Source organism: Eurytemora carolleeae, unplaced genomic scaffold, assembly GCF_000591075.1.
Source record: "Eurytemora carolleeae unplaced genomic scaffold, Eaff_2.0 scaffold489, whole genome shotgun sequence".
Lineage (NCBI taxonomy): Eukaryota > Metazoa > Arthropoda > Copepoda > Calanoida > Temoridae > Eurytemora > Eurytemora carolleeae.
In genome coordinates, this window is record NW_019396556.1 from 91,278 (window position 1) to 119,241 (window position 27,964).

A 27,964-nucleotide genomic window follows, 5' to 3' on the forward strand; every position below is an offset into this window, starting at 1 on the left:
ATAATATAAACGTCAGTTCTAAAATTTACAATCTACAATATTTGTGTTATTACCAACCAAAAATTATCTTTTCCTTCTTAGGGCACAATCTCACAAAACTCTTTTTTCTGATACTATTACTTTGTAAATAAAATGTCATTTTCATCGACATAGTAATGCTGATGAAATTTACCATGGCAGTCATTTTATAGTAAAATTGATTTCAAAGTAAAATATATTTGAGTAAAGACCCTGTAAAGGGACAAAGTCTTTAATTAATTTAATTATGTATTTTTAACGGAACTTTATCGTCATGTTTGACAGTAAATACTGTACATTTGTCATATGGGACCTGAGCTAATTATTTATCGTTTTTTTTCTCATTTTATTGTAAACCATCCAATGACAACCAATAATTCTCTCTTTTTATTATTTTCGCGGGATAGTTTTAGTATGTAAACTATTACTGCGATAGGAAAGCAAACAAATTATACTATGCAAAGTTTTAAAGTTTTAAAATCTACAAAACATTCACCCTGATACCGTAGACCTTTCCGATATTTTAATCTTTACAGGTCTGATTGCAAAGATATAGGATTAGAAAGTTAGAGCGCGACGAGAGTAATAAGTTTCTTTATGCGTAAGTCTTAATTCCAAAAAGTTATGAAAATTTTTGAAACTCAAAAATATTTCTATATCCGAAAAAAGAAAAATTTTTATAGTTGATAACCATCAGGTTCTCAGCTTTTAAATTTTCTTATTTCTAATTTCACCCTCAATACGCTACTAGAAGAAATGTGTCAAAAAACTCAAACTCGTTTTTTCAGATTGTTAAATTGTGTTAAAATGTTTAGCAACCACCATTATATTTTGTTCTAAACACTGAACACATTACGGTAAGATTTTTAGAATATAGGTTTGCAATACCTTGCACTACTTGCAAAAATACAAGAGAATCAATTAATATCAATGCATAATTATTGCAGCCGTTGTTAACACTAAAATGCGTTTAAAGTATTGAATGTCTAATTACTTCAGAATCTGACACTTTTAAATACAAACAATAGAAGATAAATTGTAGATAAAAAATAGCAAATCACATTTTGAAGAAAGACATGTAAAACTAAAAATCAGAATTAAATACTTTTCGAGTCAGAAAAACTGAAAACATTATCTTATTTTAACTTAATTATGTTTTGAACTGAAAACATTATCTTATTTTAACTTAATTATGTTTTGAACTGAAAACATTATCTTATTTTAACTTATGTTTTGAACTGATAACATTATCTTATTTTACCTTGTTTTTGGGCTGGCTTTAAATTAGAAATATTATTACAGAGTGGTGCAATATGAATTTAAAACGATCTCATGTTTTTTTCTTTCGTTTTAATTATTAATTGTGCCCAATATTACTAATTTTATGTGATTAGGTATCGTTCACTACCCTCATTAATAGTAAAGGCAAATACTACAGTGGTAGGCGTTTATATCATTACAATGAAGACGACTTTAAATTAAAGTTTTGATTTCTAAAAAGCTTTATTCTAATTAGAAGTTTACAAGTAAACAAAGATAAACTGTTAATTGACAGTTCCTCTTATTTTCCATATTTATGTGCATCCATACTATTTACCATGTTTATGTGCATCCATACTATTTACCATGTTTATGTGCATCCATACTATTTACCATGTTTATGTGCATCCATACTATTTAATTGTTTGACAGAAATCAGAATTGAAAACGAAAGTCCTCTTCATTGTATTGATATATACGGCGACCATTGTACTTTAGTTTCGCTTGTTATTAGAATTTATTTTCTAGGTGCTGTACAGTTGTACAGCTGTACAGTTGTACATAATGAAGACTCTTTTACACGTTTTCCTTCTCATACTCCCAGGAGCATATTCTTCTCTTGTTCCATTCAATACAGTTCCATCCTTACTTTCTCATAGGTTAGTTCCATTCAGTACAGTTCCATCCTTAGTTACTCATAGGTTAATTCCATTCAGTACAGTTCCATCCTTAGTTACTCATAGGTTAATTCCATTCAGTACAGTTCCATCCTTAGTTCCTCATAGGTTAGTTCCATTCAATACAGTTCCATCCTTAGTTCCTCATAGGTTAGGTCCATTTAGTACAGTTCCATCCTTAGTACCTCATTAGTTAGTTCCATTCAGTACAGTTTCATCCTTAGTTCCTCATAGGTTAGTTCCATTCAGTACAGTTCCACCTTTGTTCCACATAGGTTAGTTCCATTCAGTACATTTCCATCCTTAGTTCCTCATAGGTTAGTTCCATTCAGTACAGTTCCATCCTTAGTACCTCATTGGTTAATTCCATTCAGTACAGTTCCCTCCTTTGTTACTCATTGGTTAGTTCCATTCAGTACAGTTCCATCCTTAGTTCCTCATAGGTTAGTTCCATTCAGTACAGTTCCACCTTTGTTCCACATAGGTTAGTTTAATTCAATACATTTCCATCCTTAGTTCCTCATAGGTTAGTTCCATTCAGTACAGTTCCCTCCTTAGTTCCTCATAGGTTAGTTCCATTCAGTACAGTTCCATCCTTCGTTCCTCATAGGTTAGTTCCATTCAATATAGTTCCATCCTTAGTTCCCCATAGGTTAGTTTAATTCAATACATTTCCATCCTAAGTTCCTCATAGGTTAGTTCCATTCAGTACAGTTCCCTCCTTAGTTCCTCATAGGTTAGTTCCATTCAGTAGAGTTCCACCTTTGTTCCACATAGGTTAGTTTAATTCAATACATTTCAATCCTTAGTTCCTCATAGGTTAGTTTCATTCAGTACAGTTCCTCCTTTGTTCCTCATAGGTTAGTTCCATTCAATACAGTTTCATACTTAGTTCCTCATAGGTTAGTTCCATTCAGTACAGTTCCATCCTTAGTTCCTTATAGGTTAATTCCATTCAATACAGTTCCATCCTTAGTTCCTCATAGGTTAGTTCCATTCAGTACAGTTCCATCCTTAGTTCCTCATAATTTAAATATTTTATTTTGAATTTTGTAAAATTATGTGAATGGGAAAAACCGCAGCGTAAGAACTATAGATTTAAATACTGGTTTGAAAAAATAATTAAAAAATGACATGAAAATAGATATGAAAATGGATTTAAAAATGAAAGTATGAAAAAAGTTATGAAAAATTAATATAAATATATTTGTAATATTGAAAGGAAAATATATATTTAAACGAATAAAAAAAGTAAAAACGGAAATAAAAGATAAAACAATTTAATGATAATATTTCTAGTCGGGAGAAGAGACAGGGATTTAACAGAAAGGGTGTGGAGGAAGGATGTAAAACTACCGGATATGAAACCAGGTTCAGAGAATTATGCCAAGAGGTAAAACAGAAACTATAGAAACTTTAGAAACTAGAAACTAGAAACTAGAAACTAGAAACTAGAAACTAGAAACCAGAAACTATAGAAATTAGTAACTAGAAACTAGAAACTAGAAACTAGAAACTAGAAACTAGAAACTAGAGACTAGAAACCAGAAGCTATAGAAACTATAGAAACTAGAAACTAGAAACTAGAAACTAGAAAATAGAAACTAGAAACTAGAAACAAGAAACTAGAAACTAGAAACTAGAAACTAGAAACTAGAAACTAGAAACTAGAAACTAGAAACTAGAAACTAGAAACTAGAAACTAGAAACTATAGAAACTATAGAAACTAGAAACTAGAAACTAGAAACTAGAAACTAGAGAAAATATAGAAACTAGAAACTTGAAACTAGAAACTAGAAACTATAGAAACTAGAAACTAGAAACTAAAAACTAGAAACTAGAAACTAGAAACTAGAAACTAGAAACTAGAAACTAGAAACTAGAAATTAGAAACCAGAAACTATAGAAACTAGAAACTAGAAACTAGAAACTAGAAACTAGAAACTAGAAGCTAGAAACTAAAAAATAGAAAATAGAAACTAGAAACTAGAAATTAGAAACTAGAAACTCGAAACTAGAAACTAGAAACTATAGAAACTATAGATACGAAAACCTAAACACTAGAAACTAGAAACTAGAAACCAATAACTAGAAATTAGAAACTAGGAACTAGGAACTAGAAACTATAGAAACTATTGAAAATATAGAAGCAAGAAACTAGATATTAGAAACTAGAAACTAAAAACTAGAACCTAGAAACTAGAAACTAGAAACTAGAAACTAGAAACTAGGAAATAGAAACTAAAAACTAGAACCTAGGAACTAAAACCTAGAAACTAGAAACTAGAAACTAGAAACTAGAAACTAGAAACTAGAAACTAGAAACTAGAAACTAGAAACTAGAAACTAGAAACCAGAAACTATAGAAACTAGAAACTAGAAACTAGAAACCAGAAACTATAGAAACTAGAAACCAGAAACTATAGAAATTAGTAACTAGAAACTAGAAACTAGAAACAAGAAACTATAGAAATTAGTAACTAGAAACTAGAAACTAGAAAAAAGAAACTATAGAAATTAGTAACTAGAAACTAGAAACCAGAAACAAGAAACTATAGAAATTAGTAACTAGAAACTAGAAACTAGAAACCAGAAACTATAGAAACTATAGAAACTTGAAACTAGAAACTAGAAACTAGAAACTAGAAGTTAGAAAATGGAAACTAGAAACCAGAAAGTATAGAAACCAGAAACTATAGTAACCAGAAACTATAGAAACTAGAAACTAGAAACCAGAAACTATAGAAACTATAGAAACCAGAAACTAGAGACTAGAAACTAGAAACTAGAAACTAGAAACTAGGAATTAGAAACTAGAAACTAGAAACTAGAAACTAGGACTAGAAACTAGAAACCAGAAACTATAAAAACTATAAAAAGTAGAAAATAGAAACTAGAAACTAGAAACTAGAAACTAGAAACTAGAAACTAGAAACTAGAAACTAGAAACTAGAAACTATAAAAACTATAGAAAATGTAGAAACTAGAAACTATAGAAATTATAGAAACTGTAGAAATTAGAATTTACATTAGTTACCCTTTACAGTTAGATTACATATTTATAACTTAATTGAATTCCTTCTGTTTTAAATGCATTTTGATTTCTGACTTACAAGATCCGCCTGCTTTACGGGGATAAGAGAGGAATATTTTCCCAAATGCATTTTCCCAAGGGCGACTTATCAAATGACAATGTCCCACGTGGTAACTTCCCAAATGTTCAATTTACCAAGCACCAATTTTCTAAAGGTTAGGTTAGACTATCTGAGGCGCCGCAGGCCCAAACCACCTTGTTATACTTCTCTTATGACGTATATACTCTGCTTTGAAGCAGAATATAATCTCTCAAACAGGAAGGAAAAGTCTAGTCCTATGGCAGCGAGGTCATTTCCATCCAGAGTTCCTTATATAGGAATGATAAATGTTTCAAAGCAGAGTAAATGCGGCATGAAAAAAGTATAACAAGAAGGTTTGGGCTCAACTTCCTATATTAGAGGGAGAAATCAATCTAAACTTCCTTTTTAAAGTTTTTAAAGGGAGTGTTCGCGAAAAATGACAGGGGGTATAGACTTAATGCGATAAAAAATCGCTATTGATCGCTACTAATTTTACTTCTATAATCGGTTGCGTCTATAAGGAGAAAATTGTTAAAGACGTCTAATACCGAAGATCATATAGCACCCATACAAATTGAGGAAGTTGGAACATACGACTTGGAGCGTAAAATAATCAAATTAATATGAAACAAATCATTCAGATATTACAACCTATAGTCATCGATTATCTTTCGCCAATTTATATATAGTTGATTTTTCATAATATGGTTTAATTGTTATGATCTGAGAGTTACTTATAAAAACATTTATTCCTGTTTCGAGGATTTTTGGTAATGAAGACGACATTTTCATATTTTCCAGGAATGTTCGAAAACAAGTTGTAAGCTAATTATTATTTAAAAAAAACAAAATCAAAACTAGGATGAAATATCAAATATATACAAATGTGGCAAAAGATAATATATTACTATAGGTTGTAATATATGAATGATTTGTTTGAAATTAAATTGATTTTTTTACGGTCTAAGTCGTATGTTGCAATTTTCTAAATTTGTATGGACGCCATGTTATTCGGTATGAGACGTCTTTAACAATTTTCTTCTTATAGATGCAACAGATAGACGTAAAATTAGTAGCGATCAAAAGCGATTTTTTATCGCATTGAGCCTTTCATTTTTCGCGAACACTCCCTTTAAATCAAGAGTCCTGACGAGGCATTCTAGTTTTGGGACGATGAAAATACAGTGTTGAAAACAAAAACAAAAAAGTGTATGAGTTCTTTTAAATTCATGGGGAGCAAATATTTTTGAATTTTCGCAAAAATTTTAAGATTTTGAATTTTTGTATTATATGAATAATATAATATAATTAAAACAGTAAAATGAATGAATTTTTATTTTTATTTTATTTTTATAAAAACAATTTATTTTTATTTTTATCATTCTTAAAATTTATTTGACTTTTACATGTTTATTTTTAGGTGTGATACAAGATTGATGCAGCAGTGTAATTCTACAACCAGAGCAGTGCCTAGGAATATATTCAACATTTTAATAAATATCTTTTTATTTCTTCTTCATATTCCATCCAACTTTTATTGAAAATAATCAACTTAATTAAGAATATCATGTATTTTTCTGAGTTATGCATAGCATTTAATCCTATACTAATAGGGCCTTGGGGGGGGGGGGATTAATTTGACCCCCCTTGTGATTTTACCAAGCTTAAAAAGAAATTGTTTTAAATCGTTTTTTTAATGACATCATACACTTCGCTAAGGCCAAAAACTGGACTTTTCCTCTAACTTCCAGATCTATTATGCAAGGTGCAATTTAAATGGCATTTCTTATGCAATCTAGATTTACGCATGAAACAATAATAAAAGAAAAAAAAATTCCTTTTTAAATTTAATTCATTGTAATATTTATCAAGATTAAAAATAAATATTTGTAAAAGATCAGCTAGATATTTTTATAAATAATATATATATGAATATGTTATTAACTAGGGAGGTCTGCATTCCGAAAAACACCACACGATGCCAAGTCGATATCAAGTAAGAAAAGTGTCAAAAACTTAGAAATCAATATTTCTTTAATTCTTCTTTTAATTTGCCCTAAATTTTATATTATTAGCCTAACAGGACATTTAAGTGTAAAACATTTTGACCTCTTTCTGAGCAGATTTTGTTTGCATCTTCTGTTTTATTGACCTTATCTCCTGTTTTACCTGATTGGCCTGTGAAGACCTTTGTTGACCACTGTTGTCCGTGTTGACCTAGTTTTTTTTTCTATAAAATTGGGACCTGAATCATGCCCTGAGTGTTGAAAAGGGTCTTGAGCTGTCTAGATAACAATGATCTTTTAGAGTCAAATAAGTCAAAGTGTAGGAAAAAGTACTTTAATTGTTCAAAAGGCTTTCCGGCCGCTTCGCGCCCATCTTCAATTTAAATCATTATTATCTTTGTACATTATAAAACAATAACAAAAAATCACCGATTTAATAATATTTTTTTCATGAATGTTCAAAGTTTTACAATAATCGAAATATTTTGTAATTTTGAGCTTCCAGAAACCTTCTCTGAGGCCAGATCGGTTCGGCAGTTTTGACGTTTATTTGATACAAACAGACAAAAAAAAACATTAGGTATATATAAGGGTTTCCAAATTTGCTTCGAAACTGTCGCGAAATTCGTGAACATTTTTGTTCGTTCCTTCAAAATCTATTTTTCTCGCAAAAATATAATTTTCTTGATACGAAATGGAAAAATTTTGATTTTTATCGAACGAAAATTGAACGAAAATTTCGCGATAATGAAAAACTTTGCAAAAAAAAGGCCGAGCATTTCGTCGAAAATGCATAAAATTCTGGAAAATTTTGAATGAATTTCGTTCGTTCATTTTCGCGAATTTCGTTCAATGATAATTTAGATGCAATTTATATTTTAAGAAAATTATATTTTAAACTTTAACATTCTTGCTTAATTCATACCTCATTCACGGGCAGCTGTAGTACATTTGAATTTCCGAGCCGGGTCAATCTTTCCGGTCCCAGTTTGTACTGTACCTAGCTCTATGGACAGGACTAGCCGGTGCAACAAGGTTGACGTGGTCAGACTTCATGCTTCATATAGAATTTACTTTTACTAGAGGGGCAGATTTACTGCATTATAGATAAAGAATTAGGATAATTATTTTTCCCATGATGTTTTATTCAGGGGGTTGTTCGCTCAATTGTGGAAAATAATGAATATTTTGATTTTTGTATTAAAAACGAGAAGGGTAATTTTGTATTTTGTAATTTTGTCAACAAAGGGAAAAGCTGAAAAGCCTATACTTTTCTAACTTTAAATTAATAAATGAATAAAAACATTTTATTTAAGATATATGTTTATAAATACCTCTTGTATAGAATTCCCGGAATACGAATTTAAAGAATATGAGCCGCGGCTCAAACATAGTTGGTTCCACTAGAACTTGTATTCAGTTTTTCGAGATTTGAGCTGGCGCTCAATGGAACCGGTTTATGGGGGTTCAGCAATTCAGCGATGTGGTTTAAATTCTTTAAATTCGGCCTCGAGTATATATCAAGTCCCCTGCCTAGGTTGAGTGAGGATACTATTCTCCGCGATGAATGTCATAATCTGGTTCAACATGTGTGTGAAGAGCATTATTCAGGGACAGAAAATAAACTTAACATTCATTTATTAAAATTTCTTATCATTATCATTTTATCAGTGAATACATCGGGGGTTTAATTTTTCATTGATTCTAACTTTTCTGTAATAAACTGCACATTTTATAGATGTATGGAATTGTTTCAAAGAGAGGATCGTTTACAAAGACGACATTTATTTGAATATTTAATAATTCATTTAAATTTACATATAAAACAAAGAATGAGTCAAATTGCATGAGATTACAAGTGAGAACTCAAGGAGCTTTTCTTAGTATCAGCCTCTAGTTGATTCATCAAGTTCGGTTTTAGATATTATATTTTACTTTATTTCCTTTTCCTTTAGTTCCTGTCCCTGTTCCTGTTCCTGTTCCAACTCCTGTTCATGTAAGATGCGTTTTATTACACTAAATAGAAATAATGCAATTGTCACCTTTTAGTTGTTCAGAGCTGAAAACATTGGATACCCTTAATCCTGATCACTTAATCTGAATATTTATTTTGGAAACTTTTAAGTTTCTTTTTAATCCGCTCTTCCTGGATATAACATTCCCTACTACACGTAATAAAGATCCGCTTGATTTCAAATACAGATACGATGCTATATCGATTGGACGATGCTATATCGATTGGACTAAAGTCAGCTGTTCACAAGCCGGCTTTTATAGCATTTGATTAAATATAAATTCAACCTATTAATATATGAACTTATAAAAAATCTTATTTTATCACATTTGAGGACTATAGTCCTTTTGAACAATAGTCTAAATAAACATTAATCCAAAACTTATGTTCGTTCAATTGATTATTAGTCCTATTGACATGACACCGCAAATGTGGGAAAATTAAAAACCAGGTTTTTAAAAGTTAAAGAGCGCATCTCTAATATTCATCAAGAGACTAAATTAGTTTCGATATTAAGAAAAAGAGAGGATCACGCATTCATCTCGATATCCACCATTCTAAAGTTTTCAGCTCAGGACACATTTTTTGTAATAATCACTTACACATTTCGAAATTTTATAATAATAAGATCGAATAGGTTGAAAAGAATTCCATGTTTTTATTTGGTTACAACTGATATAATAAATATACAGCGAAGAAAAGAATAGATATTTATCTGACTCTGAATTAAATCCAGACCAAGAATATATTTCAAGAGGTACACATTTATTACACACAATAAAAATATAGAATGTAATCAAGTAATTAATTATTTCTTTAGATGCTGTTAAGGAAAACATGTGTTCTGCTAAACCATAATAATAATATAAAATAATAAAATTCCTTTGCAATTTTTGCACAAACCTTTTTACTTTTTGTTGTTTTAACATAAAAAAGTATGAAAATCTATAGAACCTGTTATTAGGTGCTTAAAAGAGGAAAAAAAGCAACCCCAACCCCTGCACCCCACAGCGGATATGCTTCCCCCACCCCTGCAACTCATGGCGGATATGCTTCCCCAACCCCTGCAAATCACGGCGGATATGCTTCCCCAACTCCATCACCTCAAGTAAGGGCACCTGCTGTAGTCGTCTCTGCTCTACCACGCAGGAGATTCAAACGACAGCGACAAGGTAATTTTTGGTAATATATATATATATATATATATATATATATATATATATATATATATATATAATATTAACTTAAAAATTCAATGATTATGAATGTTTGCCTTTTCTCGTCTACACTGGAACCTATCAAACTGTGGAATACGAAGACGACTTAAGTTATTATTTGAAAAAGTGCAATTAACATTAAAAAAAAAAACAATTATGCAGTTATACCAAGGTTGTGTACAACCTTCAGGTAAACACACCCATTTTACTTAAACTGAAGCTATTTAATTTTTAACAACATAAACATACATTTAAGATTTTAAATCTTACTTTTTCATAGTTTTTTTTGGGTCTCATTTACATATATGTAATATATGGTTTGATTGGCATTCGCGAATCGGAAAACTTGAGTTTTGTTATTATAATTGTAGCAAGCACTACACTAAACATAATCAATGGTTACATTTTCTCTGTAGTTCTTTTTTACAGTTTTAGGAAGCTCTATCTCAGCTTCTGACCAGAACGCTGACCTAATTCGACAGCTTGTTGTGCAGCTGCTTCGACAGAGAACTGGACAAACCGGTTTAAACCAGCAAACACCTCAGCCTCAGTTTAATCAGCTGTCACAGCAAACCAGTTTTAACCAGTTTGACCTTCAGACCCCTCAAGGACCTCCAGGTGTGCTTTAATTCAATTTTTACAGTGAACAACAGTTGTAAAATTTATAAAGTTTTTGTTTTCAAATTTTAAAATGTTGTCTCAAAGTAGGCTACTCCAGGTATGCTAACCCCAGGTGGGCTGATTACAACTGGTTTAGAGGAAGGCCGGCTGGGTAAAGCACTGGAACAGCTATCTGAACTGCAGGAGGAACCGGTTTCTCCTGCCCAGCAGGCACAGATTCTAGTTGACCAACTTCGCCAGCTAGGTATTATTGAATATAATAATATAATAATAGGTAAGTATCATTGAATTGAATATAAAGACAATTAAGGCAATGGAGTAATTATTTATATTTTTTTCTTACATTGATGGTTTTCTGCAGAAGCTTTGAACTGTTTTATTTCTTTTCTTTACCGAACCAAAGGCCGCTTATCTCCAATTATCTCCAATTTCAAAGTTGTTACAGTGAGAACCAGAAAACTCCAGAATAGTAGTAAGACGACTGTTAGACTCAATTTATGAATTTAAATATTCCCATGAACATGTATCATTTCACTAAATAGGTGATTTTATAAATTACTCGCAATTTTTTTGCTTCATAAAAAAATCGAATAATTTTATAATTATAATTTTAATGTCACATGATTTATGGTTCTTGATCTGTTTCTTGACTTTTCCCTTTTATCCACAAAATAAATCCTAGACTTAATCCTGTTTTTTATCCTTTCCTTTAACAGTTGGTAGCCAGACCCAAGCCCCTATCCTTCCGCCAATCCCAGATTCTCCGCCTCCTCCGCCTCCTCATTCTATCCACCAGGCGGAGCTGCCTGCCCCCCCTGGCTGCAGATCTGTTATAACGCAGCATTGTGTAAAGGTATTCTAATTTAAATCCAAAGAAAGACTTTTAACGACTTTTAAATTCAAGCTAAGACTTTGAGTAGTCCAATAAACACGAGACAGAGCAAATGTGCAACTGTAAATAGACCCATTCACTTAATAATTGATTTCATAAGTTACTAGTAAAACTATTTGCTTTGTAACAGCATACACTTAAGTAAAAACCCTGCAAACATTTAGTCTCCGACAAACCGATGGCGAACATATAAAGTCCAGATTTATTTACCCGAAAACTTCGCTATCGGCACATAAAGTCGGTAAAAATGTTTCCTGGGTTGAGATAATGTCGTCTTTCTATTCCACAGTTGTCTGGTCATCACTGTAGGAAATTGACATTTTAACCTTCTATAAGGCAATTTTTTTAGGATTTCAAATTGTTCAGCTTTCTCTCTCTCTATAATCTATATATTTATAAAATAGGGAAGACGACATTGCACAATGAAGCAAGACGATCTTTGAAATAATTGATATTTAAGATTATACAATATGTGTTATTATAAGATAAGAAAATATGCAGCCCTACTGCGTCATTTATTGGACGCATTTATATATTGAAAACTGCGCCTTTAAATTACGTGAGTAGATGTTTAATATTTATAGCATATGCGTGTAAAGAATGCGTTTTCTGTCTTACGGATTTACAACTTTCTAAACGCATGAATTTTGAAGAACACCGTAAAAATCTTTCATTGGTATCAAATGAATCCTAAAATTTCCTCTACAATACTGCACTTTCAGCTCAACTACCATGTCTAGCCGGTCTCTCCCTTTAAGCTTTAAATAATCAGAGAGCTTTTGAATTTGATATTTTCAAGGTTCCTGAGAAGATAACTCTAAAAGTTCCCGAGGAAACTTGTAAGGTATTTATAATACTAGCTGGGTTCCCTAAAAAAATGTCAACAATTTGGTCCTGTCGTTTGACCAGCTATAGTCAACATTTATATACATATACTTTAATAATCTATCTTAATAAACATTAAAAAAATTTATTTTAAGAATATTTATACAATTTTTTTAAATTTTGATCATCTTGATCAGCTGGCTAAACTTTTTTGAGGGACCCATGGCTAAAACAAATTCTTCAAAAAATTTTTTTTTTTACAATTCTCTTTTTTTAATTCCACGGGAAACGCCGGGCACTCTAGTTAGTTTATAATAAACATGGTTCACGGAAGTTATTGTTTGATGAAATGGTTCAAACTCTTGTGTTGGGCCTCTCGAAGACATTTTTGGACATCATGATTATTTGACGTCTTACGATGTGAAAATAGCTTCAATTAATGAATATTATGAATGATCTCAAATTAAACAGCAAACAAAAACGTCGGAACTGTTCTAATCTTTATGTAATCTTTTTTATTTGTTTAAGAAACTTGAAAACACATTCCTGTGTCGGGCCTTTTCATGATAAAAATTTAAGATTGTGCATATAGGTCGATTAAAAGAACAATATTAATGCTGCAGTATTTCTGCAAATATTTATCTTGAAAGAACAAAAATGTCATAGCATATTCTTACAAACCAGAGACTATAAGTTTTTGATAATGACGTGCTGAAGTTGATTATTAAAATAAGATTATCGTAAATAGGTGGCTGAACCTACCTACCACTGGTTCAAATTCTGAAACATCGATTCAAATCCTTATGAATTTTTTTATTTTAAATTTTTTGATTTAGGATTTGAATCGACCGTAGGTAGTTCAGCTACTTCTCAATTTCATAAAATTCCGTCCCAGGTTTTCTAGCGTACAATACAATATCTTTAATGTACTTATTTGATAAATTATTTAATTAAATAATAATATCATTATTACTATCATTATTATTTTTTTTATTCCCCAGGAACCCTTATGTGACACTGTTCCAATAGAGGAGTGTATGGATTTTTTAAAGGTTTGTTTATTTCAAATTTGAACAAAAAAATATTTTCAAAAAAACGACATTATACTAATTTTATTAAAAATGACATTACTAATTTTATTAAATAATAAAAGTTTAACATTTAAGGCACAATTTATTCTTTAGATAAGTTAACTAATGAATTAAATATCTTCATAGGTTTAGAATAGAATAATTCATAAGAACCATAGTAGGATTAATTAGATGCTTTTAAAGATAATCTATAAATATAACGTTGTATTTCTGTCCGTCTGTCTGTTTCATTATCTGATTCAAATATTGATCGGTAATGTTCTTAGCTTGGTCGACTTTAATAGCGAAAATTTAGTTTCCCGGTAAAATCGTTTAAGTGCGGGTAAACGGTGGGAGTAACTTTTTGTATCTGTTCTGCAGGAGGGTTATAAAACAGATAATGTAATTAGATAAATTATGTAATATAATGTTCATCAAGTATATATTTAATAATTATATTCTATCATTGTAGTATCCATTATTTATAAGATTAAATTAATTTTCATCTTTAAAATTATAAAAGATAAAATTGTACAGGAAATCCCTTTCCTCGTAGCAGAGGAGGAATGCAAGGATGTTGTGAGATTAGAATGTGCCGAGGTAACATAGACGACATTTAAAACTGATAATATATGAAGACGACATTTAAAACTGGTGATATATAAAGATGACATTTCAAATTACAATTTATACAGACGATATTTAAAAAGACGATAGGTAAAAATGAAATTTAAAAATTATGAGATATAAAGACGATATTTACAGTGAGCATGATGTAAAGACGACTAAACTGTTATGAAACAAAACGAACTTAATTTTTAAGGAAAATTTGCAACATATTAACAATTAATATTTTTTTCAATATTTTTTATATTTTTTAAATTTAAAGTTAAATCTTAAAAGCAAATATTTTAGGTTGAAGAATCTGTTCCAATTCAAGTTTGTACAAGTATTGATATAAACAGAGATGTGATCATTAGCTCCTACGGAGAGTAAGTTTTTAAAAACTTTAAAAACTGGGTTTTTTTTCGCAATGAAGGGTTTAAGAATTTTTTGATCTTTAATGAAACTGAAATTATTTAGATTATTTGAAATTTTGATAATATAAAGAATTTTCCGTGAATGTTAAAAGGTATCTATACTTTTGTTTTAAAACCAAAGAAAATAGATTGTATATAGAGTGGAATTTACTCGATAAAAGTATAAAACGGCCATTTTGTTTTACTGTTCCCATACTGCAGGTGTACTTAACACATTATGTATTAGTGTGATGTACTGTGTATAATTTGTGAACATTCACATGAATTGTACACTTTGAACTACCTTTCAGGCTAGAAGGGACTGACATAATTCATACCGAGGGATTGTTTAAATTTCTTTCTATTCATATTCTCTGTTCTGTGTTTAGAACCTACTCTGTAAACGGAAACAGACCTTTGAAAAGTACATCTGAGGTTGTTGCAAAAATACCAATTGTTTCAGGGTAAGTTTATATGACTTGGAATCAAGCTAGGGATTATTATTAAATTAAAAAAAACTGTATGCTTTATAAGTTTATTTACAATATTCTTATTCTGGAAAAAGAAAACTTATTTAATTCAAAGAATTAAAAAAGCTCAGATCGGATTTTCAACATAGTTTCATTTTACCCTTCACATATACAACCTATTTGTTTAAAGGCAACTTGAAACTACGTTAAAAATATAATTTTAAATAATATTTAAATCTTAAATTTATATAAAGCTTCTAAAAAATACAGGCTACAGTTTTCTACTAATCATTAATATAGATTGACCTGAGGCCGAATTCAAAGAATTTGAGACGCAGCTCAAATATGGTTGGTTCCACTTAAAGTTGTATTCAATGTTCCAAGATTTAAGCCGGGGCTCAATTGAAATTGGTTTTGGGCGGATTTGAGACGCGGCTCAAATTCATTAAACTCGGACTCTGAATAACAATTCTTTGAGCTAAAATATATAATATTTATTTATAAATATTTTATGTATATTTATTTATTATTAAATTATTTATTAAAAAATATTTATTTTGTAATTAAAATAAAACCGACTAAGATATGCTTTGGTTGGGAGTCTTTGCTTGAACTAAAGTTTAATATATTATGCAACATATATATTAGGTTATAGCTTTCCTCAAAATAAGATTTTGAACAAAATAATCTATTATAACTTTAAATATCCTTTTTCCAGTATGTCTGAAAAATAAATTAAATTGAATATCTAAAACTATGAACGAATATTGTTTAAACTTGAATCAAAGATAAGATATTTTCGTCATTGATTTGAACAGAAATTCTGTCATTGTTTTTTTCTTTTAAACTTTTTCCCATAACTGACTTATTATTTTCAGTTATAGTTCGCTCACAAGTGAGTCACAAATAACTAATTTTTTACAACTAATTAAGTCTTTTTTCGTGGAATTAATTAAAGACAGTTCTTCAATACACTTAATTGACTTGATTTTCTTGGTTTTCGTTTTTATTAAATGATGTTTAGTTTTTGATTTTTATATAAAAATTTAAAATAAATCTATGCCTTAATATAATGATTGATCATATTTGCATGAAATTAATTAATCTACTAATCAATGAATGGATGAATTCTGTTTTATAGAAAATATAAATTGACTATTATTAATTCCAGGGTGGATGGTTCTGAAAGACTGAGGTATACATATAACAGATATTTTCAATATTATTTTAGAAATTATATTGAAAATTATACCACTCGAAAATTTAATTTATTTTTATCCCTAAACAAAATCATACAACATATATATTATAATATATCATAAATTATATTTACGCTTACAGATTTGTCAACAGTATTGCGTACTTTCAATTAAAGTTGTTTATCAACCAAATTTATTCAAATTATATTTTAAAAAGATATACAGTGATTGCTTAAAAAAATATGAATAATAATTTTAATTGATTTAACTTTAGTAAATTTGCATGCACTTAATGCTTATTGCTTAATATTAGGGTTTCCAGTGAACAAAAACTTATGTCATCCCCAAGATTCCTCACTAAAATTCAGTCCAATTGATTCAGCCGTTTGTCCAGCCATAGCAAACACATATGAACTAAGAGCTTTATTATATAGTTTACAATTGTACTCCTACTTTTTTTTTCATAACAGAAATTTCATAATTATTTTCTGGACCTTTGTTCTTTTTTCATCTCATAGAATTTAAGTTTAAGTTGAGTTTTTCATTTCCAAAATTGTCTTTTACTATCTCTAGTTTAAATACTAATTATTATACGAACATCAACAGTATAATAAAATGTCGATTTTTTAGAAACAAAGCTTTTTTCGTACTTTTATGTGTATCTTTGAAGTATATTATACTTAATCCTAATATCAAAGAAGCCAAATGTTTTGAATGTATATAGAGTGGAATTTACTCGATAAAAGTATAAATTCAATATAAATGGTGTTAGATACTTTCCCAAAGGCAATTTCCCAAGGGCGACTTCCCAAGTGACAATTTCCCAAGCGGCAACCTCTCAAAGGTTAGGTTAGGCGCTCTGAGGCGCAATGGGGCCGAGTACTGTGTCTAGGATAGACATAGGAATTTGCCGCTTTGGAAATTGTACATTTGGAATATTGCCACTTGGGAAAAATCCTTTGGGAAAGTATCTAACATGATAAAAATAACATGTTTGGTTTCTAGTTCAAAACTACGATCTGGTCGGGCACAAAAGCTAGATGATTCAAATAACAGGAACATAATCACACTTTTTATTATGTTTTTTTTATAATTGTGTATTTTATTAAAGCCGGGTCCTCAGTTGACGCTTTTCAAATGACACATTATTTCAAGGTTATAATGCAAGGAAAGTTATTTTAGAGGTGTACGCATCTTTTGTACTGCAGTGTACTGTCTCTGGGCGGTAATGTAAACACAAGACGGATGACACAGCCTGACATAGTATCAATCTTTCACATAAAAAATCAATGAAATATTCTGGTCATACGAAACTGTTGTGTGAATTATCAAAACTATCAAAATTCAATGGTTTTGTCCTCCTCGGATACTAGAGGAACACTGATGCATCTATTCTTGTTTACAAATTCCTTCCAGAGAGAACTGGTTTCAATACGTACTCAGAGTATACGCAACGGCAATTAACTTTCCTTACATTAGAACATTGATTATTTTAACAGCAGCATTTCCAACGGCACCTTGGAATACTGAATACATGACAAAGAATGAGAGAGAAATCCTTTTCTTCTTATCTGAAAAATTGTTCATTTCTAATTCTGGTTTCTCTGCAAAAGTGACTCGAGGATATATGCTACAGAGACATCGAATTAAATTGTCAGAATTTAACATTTCAATTAATAAATATTTTTAGCTCAAAAATAGGTAAAAGTTTAAGTGTGATTCTGGGTTTTAATCAGTGAGAGCGAAGACGACAGCCTTGACGATTCTTCTGAGCGTGAACGCGGCAGTGGGAGCAGGCAGCGAAAAAATTTGTCGGAGAGAAGATTAAAAAACTTTCTTTCTAAACTTCTTGACGAAGACAGTCAAAACTAGAATAAACCCGACTACAATTCAAGATTTTGCAATTTAACTGAAATCCACAAATTGCTGCCAAAATACCATATTAAATATATCATAAACAAGAAAATGATATATAAAATGTTGCATTGAACAGTTATATGAAAGAATGCATCAAGATATTAAACTATACTTTTGTGAATGGCTGATGCTTTGGTGACAGGTGTGTGTCATGTTACTTATATCCTTTTAATCAAATTGAATGATAAAACCATATAGTTATATACTGGCCCAAAAAAAACGGATTCAAATCTGTTTTAAAAGCAGGAGTGTTGTAGCATGCATGCAGATTTGAATTTATTTTTTTTGCCGAATATTCGAAAATCTCTCTGTTAACTTTGAACAATTAATAATCCTTAAAATTTTCATAGAAATGGATATTGCAGAATGTTTTTATTTAAGTAATAAATACATGATTTGATTCCAGTAGTCCATATTTTTAATTGTTTCTCTAAATGACACCCATTTACTGCCATGCTAAATTCTTTATTTATTTCTCAAGTTTCTCCCCATAGAAAAAAATCTTTGTGTTTAAGATCTTTGGTTGTCTCCTTAACAACCTGGGCATGCAGGATCGATATTTTCGAATATTCGACATAGTTTTACACCGATTGGAAGCATCAAACGAAAAAAAATACTTAAAGGGCCCCTCTAAAATTAAAAAAAAAATTCCAAAGCTCACATTTTTGTGTCTTTTAAAACGATTTAAAATGCTAAAAAAACTAATCCCGTTTTTTGGGGCCACCCTGAATTTTTTATTATTGTATACTTTTTGTACAATGAAGTGAAATGTTTTTGTTATCAAAGTATTTATTTTAATCACTAAATATTTATTTTTTAGGATAAATAAAATAGTAAAATAAAATTTTATCATTATTTAAATTTAAACTTTTTTATTTTTTTGGACAAGACTTCTTTTTATATGCACCTTTTTTGAATTAAGGCTTCTTTGTTTGTATGATAAAACAAATCCCTTTTTCTGCACGTGTTAACAATTAAAAATTTCTACGGTACCGGAAGTTGACATTTTGTATAATTACGGAAAACGCCCAACGGAAAGCCTGAATATATAGGATATGTGAATAAGTTGATTTTAACCTTACTAAAAATAACATAAATTTTACAGGGTGTCTCAAAAACAAACAATTGAACTCGATTAATGTTTGTAAAAAAACAAACATTTATTGACATTTGACTTGTGAGCTTTTGAGTTTGTTCCTTAATTGTTGATTTATGGATCAACTACAGAAATCAACATTTTTTTAATAATACACTCTTTTATGCGTATTTTCCTATTGTTAAAATGTAGAAAGTACCTTTCTTAACAATTTTTATCAAAAAAAGAATTTAGAAAGAAGAAAAATCATAAAAATGATTTTTTCATAAATAAAATTGCGGATTTTCTTGATTTAATTTCGCACATTTTCTCCGAAACTACTCATCTGATTTAGGATTTAAGTTGCGATAGAAAATATGTATTCCCGCACTTTTGTTTTTCTACTCATCTAATTTTGAGTAAAAAATATTTTTTAAATGATCAGATTTTCAAAAAAAATCAAAAATTTTATACATATTTGTCTAAAATGAGATTAACAAATTTTTTTTTTTCCCTTGTTCTCGCTATTCAACCATTTTGTTTATGAAAAAATATTATTTGTGGGCCTAATACAAGATTAAAGAACGTTTGAATTTTCCCATTCATGATTTTCCTGAACTGAAGTTTAGATAAACAACTTTATCTTTATAACTGGCCCCACAGTTTGTGTTTTGAGTAGAATCTAATTCCGTCATTCATGTTTCCGTCATTTATTCATTATCAAATTCCGTCATTTAATTGCGTCATTTAAAATTCTCTTTGCACTGCACTGCTTCAACAAATATTGACGAAAACAAGAATACCAATAGTTAGGAAAATTGAAGTGAAAAAAATTAAATAAAAACATAATCAAAAAGGTGGACTTATTTTTAAACGCTACGAAAGATAAATTGACTATAAAGTGACCCTCTCCATTAAAAGAAAACAAGGAATGTCTGATTCTGAATAGCATGCACCCTTTGAGTTTGAACTTCTATATCATGCACTTTCCTGAACAGAAGAAGGTTAAATGCATACGACAAAACTGGGACCTATATAAGCTTCATATATAATTGCTTCTTTTTTAGATTTTTAATTGGTTACATTCTAGAAATTCAAAACATTCTCTTCTTAGGAAGGTTTATGAATTTCAAAAAGTTATCTCAAAATAATTTAGATTTTTGTAATGTTTAAAAAATCCACAAAAAAAGTATCTTCAATTATCTGTGAACTTTTTTTTGTTTGTTTTATATCGTACAAATATAAGAGGCTTGAAATTAAAATAGACGATGGGCGCGAAGCGCCCTAAAAGCCTGTGGTAATAAAAAAATATTTTGATTACATCAAGTAAAAATATCTTTATATTTATTTTTTCATGCTTAAAAAATCAGGTTTCTAAAATTTGAGAAAATATTTACATAAAGTTTTCTAAAAGAAAAAATTTGAAGTAAAATTCTAAAAAAATTAATAAATTTTACTTGAGAAATGTCTTCATCGAGTTTGTAATTTGCAATTGTTGCAATTGATATATCGCTAAACTTTCCCAGGGAAATGTTTTAGACATAGTTTAGTTGCAAATTAGAAAATCTTGTGCGGCAAATCATTAAAAATTAAAGACGAGTAGAATTATATTGTTTTCTGGTTTTCACTGTATAGGGGTTATATTCTCTCATAGATCTCACAGGGCTCATTCAACTGTTATTCTCTCCATTACTTTCATTTCAACCATGCCAGGGCATTTTTTTCTCTTTCTGATGAAGACGGATTAGTAACCAGAGGCCGAATTTAAAGAATTTGAGCCGCGGCTTCAATTTAAGTCGCGGCTCAAATATGGTTGGTTTCACTTAAAATCGTGTTCATTGCTTCAAGAGTTAAGCCGGCGCTCAATTGAAACCGGTTTTTGGAGGATTTAAGACGCGGCACAAATTCATTAAATTCGGACACAGAAGTTTTAAGAAAACAGAACTGAGCTGGAATTGAAAACTTTAGAATGGTGGATATCAAGATCAATGCTTAATCCTCTCTTTTTCTTAATCTCGAGACTAACTTAATCTTGTAATTGTATCCTGAAAAGTGTATAAAATTCAACCAATCAGAGTCGCGCATAAGAAGCCGATAAATTTGAAATTTCTGTGCGCCATTTAAGATTAATATAATTACTTTACAAAAACGGGAAGGACTCTTAGTTTTAAAAAACCGGTTTTTGATTTTTCTCTACTATATCCAAAAAAGAGTGGATTAAGCATGAAATCAAAAGTGTCCACATTGGATATTCGGATAAGGCAGAGAGTTCTCTCATTGATTACGCGCCAAAATGTTGAATTTTCTTAGCTTCTGATTGGCTGTTTGGTTTCTACAATCAGCATTCTGATTGGTTGCAGTCTAGACAATTTCTCGGATATCAATGTAAAATTAAATTAGTCTGAAGATCAATGAAAAGAGGAGATAAATCATTGATCTCGATATCCACAATTCTCAAGTTTTCAACTCAGAATATATAGTGTATTTACTTAATTCCAAACTAAAGAGACTATATTCTGAAAAATTGGGTTGTCCACTAGTTAAAGGGAGTGACTGGCAAGACATGGCAGTTGAGCTGAAAATGTAGAATTGTAGAGAATTTGTTTAATATTCATTTGAGACAAACACTGATTTCGTTTTCGTTGCATATTTGTTTAACAAGAGCGCAAATTCAATCTTTATTATAGATCGTTCGTTTAAGAGGGATACATTTTTGAGAATCATTTTTTAAAAATTATTTAATAAAGACTACAAAAAATGTAACAAAAAATCTACAGTAAACTTATTAGATTAGTAAATATGAAAACATAAACATACAATTAGTTTACTGTAGAGTTTACCGAAAAAACGTCTTAAATGAATCCTAAACAATTTCTCTACACTACTGCATTCTCAGCTCAACTACCATGTCTAGCCAGACACTCCCTTTCAGCATCCATCTATAACTCTCCTAGCTATACAAACTTCATGCAAAACATAATTTCAAATAGATAAAAAAAATTTAAATTCTTTCTTTGTTAATATTGTTATACAATTTAAAATCTCTGCTTTCATTTGTTAACGTAAATCTTTTTTAACAACTTTTGGGATGATTTTCTTATTCATAATATAACACGTGAGAATAGCACATGAGCCATATTGTATTACAAGCTTGGGAACCCATGATTTTATATGTATAAACTAAGTTTGCCCTAGTTAAAGTCAACCATCTTTAAAACCAGCCTTAATAAAAACATTCACATGGTTCTATATAGAGTTTTTTTCCCAATCAAAATTTGAGAAAAATCGGTCAAGAGGTTTCTGAGTTATGCAGAAATTACTTTTTTGTTAAGATTTAGAAACGGTAAATTTTGGTTTGTACATGTATACATCCTTGTACATGTATACATTCTTGTACAGGAATGAAGCATTTAACAATTCAATATTTACTCCATTAAAATTAAAATGATAGAAATGTTAACAAATTCAGACTTCAATTGATGCCTACTAAAGAAAACACCATTTTTGTTGTGGCCAGAATTAACCCTTAGGACAGAAACATAAAGGTTAACTGTGTATTCTTTGCAGTTAGCCAGGTTAAACGCTGAACAGTGAACACCGAGAGCGGTTGAACCTGATACTAGATGTATACAATGATTAAAGGGGCGGGATATACAATATAGTTTTATTCGAAAAAAACATTAATTCAGATAAAACTTTGACAAATGTTTCTTTGCCTCCAAAAAAAATCTATTTTGTCCAATAAAAAGTCCCTCCCCCCTTGCCCCTATGTTTCACTCTGGTCCAGTTTGCCCGAGTTTTGGTATAAAAGTTGATCTCCCGGTTTATTTCCCCAGTTTGCTGGCAGATTTAACTCTGAGCTGCTAACCTTCAATAATTTCAAGGTCAGCTCATAATCCCAAACAATGCAGTTATTTTAAAGTTTTTACAAACATTATTTAAACTATATTTATCATTTTTATAATCATTATTGATTATTATTATTATTATTGTTATTATTATTATAATTATTATTATTATTATTATTGTTATTATTATTATCATTATTATTATTTTTATTATTATTATTATTATTATTAAAAGAATAATTTTTAAAGCTTCGGAGACTAATGTAAAAATTGGATAGCTCGAAGTGCCAAGGGTGTTTCTCTCTATTATGAAATTTGTTTTCTAAAATTTCACAAATTTTACTCAAAATTTGTATTTCTTAAATACAGTAGAACCATACAAAAATGTGTATGTTGTAACAGGAATACTTTTAAGTAATATTTTTTTGTATTTGATGTAGTTTTAAAGCAAATAGTATAGCTTAAAGAAACTAATCAAGTTGCCCTGTGACAAATTTAAATACATTGCATTTCAAAAAAGAAAATTTTTACTTTTCCTTTTCTTGTCTTATTATCGTTTGTGTAGATGAATTCCCTGATTGTTCTGTGTTTTGCTGCTTCCAGTTTTGCTGCTCCTCAGCTACCAGCTGGACTTACTGCTGCTGCCTGTCCTAACTACCCATACTGTGATGCCAGGTAAGAAAGGAAAGAGAAGCTGCTCTAAGAGTTATCCAAGCTGCGCTGAGGGTTGTTCTAGCTATTCTGAGAGCTGTATAAATAGCTCTGAGAGCTGGCAAAGCTATTCTTAAACCCGTCCAAACTGTTTTTTTTATTGAAAAAGTCTTTTTGGGAAAATATTTTTTTTTGGAAATTTTGAAATTGGCATTTTGGAAAATACTTTTCCACTGTTTTCCAACCCGTATTTAATTAAGCATACATTTTTGTCTTAAAATATAATTTATTTAGGTTTAATAATTAAAGCAAAAATCTGTAATTGGTAAACTGTGCCTCATATAACGATTAGAGTAAATTATAGAGCAGATATAATTTTAAACAAGAAAAGGATATTTTTTTTAATTTGTTTTAACAGCTGATTAACAATTGTAATATATAAGCATTAAACAATTTTATATTACAAACATTAAATAGATGAATTTCTGAAAATTTTATACTTTTGTTTATTATAGTTGTTTTCTAACATTTTTTCTACATATACCATCAGTCTATTTAATTATGAGATATAAAACATAAAAAGAAATATCGGTTCTGATACAAAAAAAAAATCTTATGAAATTATTCTTTTCGTTGTTTAAAAATGTACAGAAATTTTCTAGTACCTGTGATGTTATCAATATCGTTTCAAGCATTTATATCTGCATAAAATATCTACTTTATTTAGTTCTGGCTTCCTTGAGGTCCCTAATGTGCCCGGAGCTGCTGAAGTGATTGCTGCACAAGAGGCCCTTCTCAGGTCAACAGAAGCTCTTTAGCACATTTTTTGTTTGTTTAAACGTCATTATACCCGAATACCTAAGTACATAAGCACACTCAGATTGCTTTTTTCAAAATTTTCATTTCTATGTTTAAAACAAGTATATTTTTGGCCCTCCTTCTTTCATTCTCCTTCCTTTTCATTTATTCAACTATATCGTCTCCCAGGAATTTCCCTTTTCTCTTTCTTTTAGTGTCTTCCTTTCCTTTTCCCACTTCCTTTCATGTTGATTTGTCTTTCAATCTCCTTTCTTCTCTTTCTTTCCTTTTCCTTACTTCCTTTCATGTTTATTTGTCTTTTAATCTCCTTTCTTCTCTTTATGGCTGAATTTTTTTGAAGGAACTCATAGGTATCCCACATTGCTAAATTCAAAAATCGTCATTTTTTCTCGATGCAAATTTAAAAAAAAAATTTTATTTTTTTTATTTCACGGGCAATAACGGGCACATCAGCTAGTATACAATATATCTATTTAGATCCTCAGGTACTCCTTACGGAGTTCTATCCAGCCTCCCTGGTATTGAGGCCCACGCAGCTGCCGAGGCCGCTGTTCTAGAAGCTTCCAGGGAAGGTTTCCCAGCCCATGCTGCCGCAGAGGCTTCCGTTCTCTTGGCCCAGGGTCTTGCCCCAGCAAACTTTGATGCCGGCAGATACGCACATTACCAGGTCAAATTTAGGGTGCTTTGCGCCTTCGTTATCTTTGTTTCTTTCATTCTGCAGCCTGTGCAATACAAATACATATGCAGCCTGTCATACATCTGCACCCCGTTACACATGCATAATCTACAATTCGTTACAAATACATAATCTGCACCCCGTTACAAAAACATAATCTGAACCCTTTTACGCATACATAATCTGCACCCCGTTACACATACATAATCTGCACCCCGTCCCGTTACACATACATAATCTGCACCCCGTTACATATACAGAATCTGCACCCTGTTACACATACATAATCTACACCCCGTTACCCATACATAATCTGCACCCCGTTAAACATACATAATCTGCACCCTGTTACACATACATAATCTGCAAGTCATTACACATATATAATCTGCACCCTGTTACACATACATAATCTGCACCCCGTCCCGTTACACATACATAATCTGCACCTCGTTACACATACAGAATCTGCACCCCGTTACACATACATAATCTGCACCCCGTTAAACATACATAATCTGCACCCTGTTACACAAACATAATCTACACCCCGTTACACATACATAATCTGCACCCTGTTACACAAACATAATCTACACCCCGTTACACATACATAATCTGCACCCTGTTACACAAACATAATCTACACCCCGTTACACATACATAATCTGCACCCTGTTACACATACATAATCTGCACCCCGTTACACATGCATAATCTGCAAGTCGTTACACATACATAATCTGAACCCCGTTACACATAAATAATCTGTACCCCATTACACATACATAATCTGCTCCCCGTTACACATACATAATCTGCACCCCGTTTTAAATACATAAAAAATTCTGATACATCTCGTTTAAGATATTTTTAGCACAGGGTGTCCCAATAAACATGGGAATTCACTGCTGAATTCGATAGCGTGTTTGCTAAGAATTAGCATTGTGATAACTGATTTCAAAAGCCATGATATTTTTATGTCTGCTAGAGTTAATTTAATGAAAACGGTAAATGGCTGTAAAGATGTGTCTATAATGTCTCCGCAAGATGAACAGCGAGGACAAGTTTACTCTGTAATTGTATACTGTAATTTTCTTGATTTATTAAGTACAAGTATGCAGTCAAAACACATATATAAACAAATTGTAAACCTAGCAGACGGATTACAGCTGTATCAGTAAGTATCCCTATAACTAAACCAAAGAATTATATAAAAAGACGATATCTTGTCACTCAATTCCCATGTTTATTGGGACACCCTGTACATTATACGTTACGATGAGAGTTCGACTTTAGCTATCTGTCATATGAAAGTTTCTGTATTGTAGGCAAGATTTTTTAAAATCTCTTAACATATTTGCTGAGGGAGGTTGTTTTGAGAATCATTTTTTAAAANATACGTTTTTAATATTATTCTATTGTTAATGTGTTTTATGACAATATGTAAAACCTAGAATCTAATTGAAATATGATGATAAATAATACAAAATAATGTTTATTATTATTCTAAATGTTTCAATGTTTATGCGGTTTGTTTTAAGGTTTAAATAAAACCGAAAACAGACAATTCTATTAAAAAATGAAAGATTAACTATTTAAATTAGAGGGATGATTTTTATCTATTTTTATTATTTTAATATTATTCTTTTAGGCCGAGCAAGCAGTTTTATTGCAGCAGCAGCAGCAGCTTGTAGCTCAGGGATAATCAGCTCCTCCAATAATACCCTTCCCTCTCCCCCCCACTCCCCTCCCTTCCCCCTCCCTCCTCATCCAGCATACACACTCAATTTTGACTAGTCATCTCTGTGCAGTGAGATTCAATTTTAAAAAATCCATTAATCAATTATTGATCCATTTTATTTGGTATCAAAATTTGATTGATTGATTAGATGAAAGATTGATTGCTTGCCTATTTTTATTTCCAACAATTTATATTTAGAAATATATATTTTATATTGACCGTGGTGAACTATAAGACAAACATAGACCATTAAAGGTCATGAGGGTATTAAGAACTAGATAGGTCATAAGAAGCATAAAGAACCAGCTAGCTAGATAGATCATGAGAAGCATAAAGAACTATAACTAGCTAGATAGATCATGAGGAGTATTGAGAACTAGATAGATCATGAGAAGCATAAAGAACTAGCTAGCTAGGTAGATCATGAGGAGTATTAAGAAATAGATAGATCATGAGGAGTATTAAGAACTTTAGCTAGCTAGACAGATCATGAGGAGTATTAAGAAATAGATAGATCATGAGGATTATTAAGAACTAGATAGATCATGAGAAGCATAAAGAACTAGCTAGCTAGGTAGATCATGAGGAGTATTAAGAACTAGATAGATCACGAGAAGCATTAAGAACTAGCTAACTAGGTAGATCATGAGGAGTATTAAGAACTAGATAGATCATGAGAAGCATTAAGAACTAGCTAGCTAGATAGATCAAGAGAAGCATAAAGAACTAGCTAGCTAGATAGATCATGAAAAGCATAAAGAACTAGCTAGCTAAGCATAAAGAACTAGCTAACTAGATAGATCATGAGGAGCCAGATCTATAATGCAGA

The 27,964-nt window shown here is 30.6% G+C and overlaps 2 protein-coding genes and 1 long non-coding RNA gene across 3 annotated transcripts; all 3 read left to right on the forward strand.

Moving 5' to 3' along the window:
- Positions 1 to 804: 804 nt before the first annotated feature.
- On the forward strand, positions 805 to 3,344 carry LOC111705443 (uncharacterized). Its single transcript, XR_002766014.1, has 3 exons — positions 805 to 875; positions 1,807 to 1,937; positions 3,255 to 3,344. It is a non-coding gene; the product is annotated as an uncharacterized LOC111705443 (long non-coding RNA).
- A 5,566-nt stretch (positions 3,345 to 8,910) lies between these two features.
- Positions 8,911 to 19,152, forward strand: LOC111705442 (uncharacterized). Its single transcript, XM_023477996.1, has 14 exons — positions 8,911 to 8,914; positions 9,034 to 9,074; positions 10,057 to 10,264; positions 10,739 to 10,927; positions 11,067 to 11,174; positions 11,647 to 11,783; positions 12,622 to 12,666; positions 13,649 to 13,699; positions 14,255 to 14,317; positions 14,633 to 14,709; positions 15,126 to 15,200; positions 16,378 to 16,401; positions 17,411 to 17,461; positions 18,142 to 19,152. Exons 1-14 carry the CDS (start codon positions 8,911 to 8,913, stop codon positions 18,275 to 18,277), a joined length of 1,209 nt encoding a protein of 402 aa, XP_023333764.1. The 3' UTR covers positions 18,278 to 19,152.
- A 4,021-nt stretch (positions 19,153 to 23,173) lies between these two features.
- On the forward strand, positions 23,174 to 27,354 carry LOC111705445 (uncharacterized). The gene is made up of 5 exons (XM_023477998.1): positions 23,174 to 23,281; positions 23,811 to 23,920; positions 24,624 to 24,695; positions 25,193 to 25,382; positions 27,046 to 27,354. The coding sequence occupies exons 2-5, from the start codon at positions 23,811 to 23,813 to the stop codon at positions 27,097 to 27,099; spliced, it is 426 nt and encodes a 141-aa protein (XP_023333766.1). The 5' UTR covers positions 23,174 to 23,281; the 3' UTR covers positions 27,100 to 27,354.
- Positions 27,355 to 27,964: the final 610 nt, after the last annotated feature.

What these genes read in the sequence shown, in the direction of transcription:
- LOC111705442 (XM_023477996.1), top strand. An exon ending in TGACCAACTTCGCCAGCTAG is followed by an intron (nt 11,175 to 11,646) that starts GTATTATTGAAT and finishes TTCCTTTAACAG; the next exon opens with TTGGTAGCCAGACCCAAGCC. An exon ending in ATCATTAGCTCCTACGGAGA is followed by an intron (nt 14,710 to 15,125) that starts GTAAGTTTTTAA and finishes TTCTGTGTTTAG; the next exon opens with AACCTACTCTGTAAACGGAA.
- LOC111705445 (XM_023477998.1), top strand. Translation starts at nt 23,811, where the DNA reads ATGAATTCCCTGATTGTTCTGTGTTTTGCTGCTTCCAGTTTTGCTGCT. An exon ending in TACCCATACTGTGATGCCAG is followed by an intron (nt 23,921 to 24,623) that starts GTAAGAAAGGAA and finishes TACTTTATTTAG; the next exon opens with TTCTGGCTTCCTTGAGGTCC. An exon ending in GCACAAGAGGCCCTTCTCAG is followed by an intron (nt 24,696 to 25,192) that starts GTCAACAGAAGC and finishes ATATCTATTTAG; the next exon opens with ATCCTCAGGTACTCCTTACG.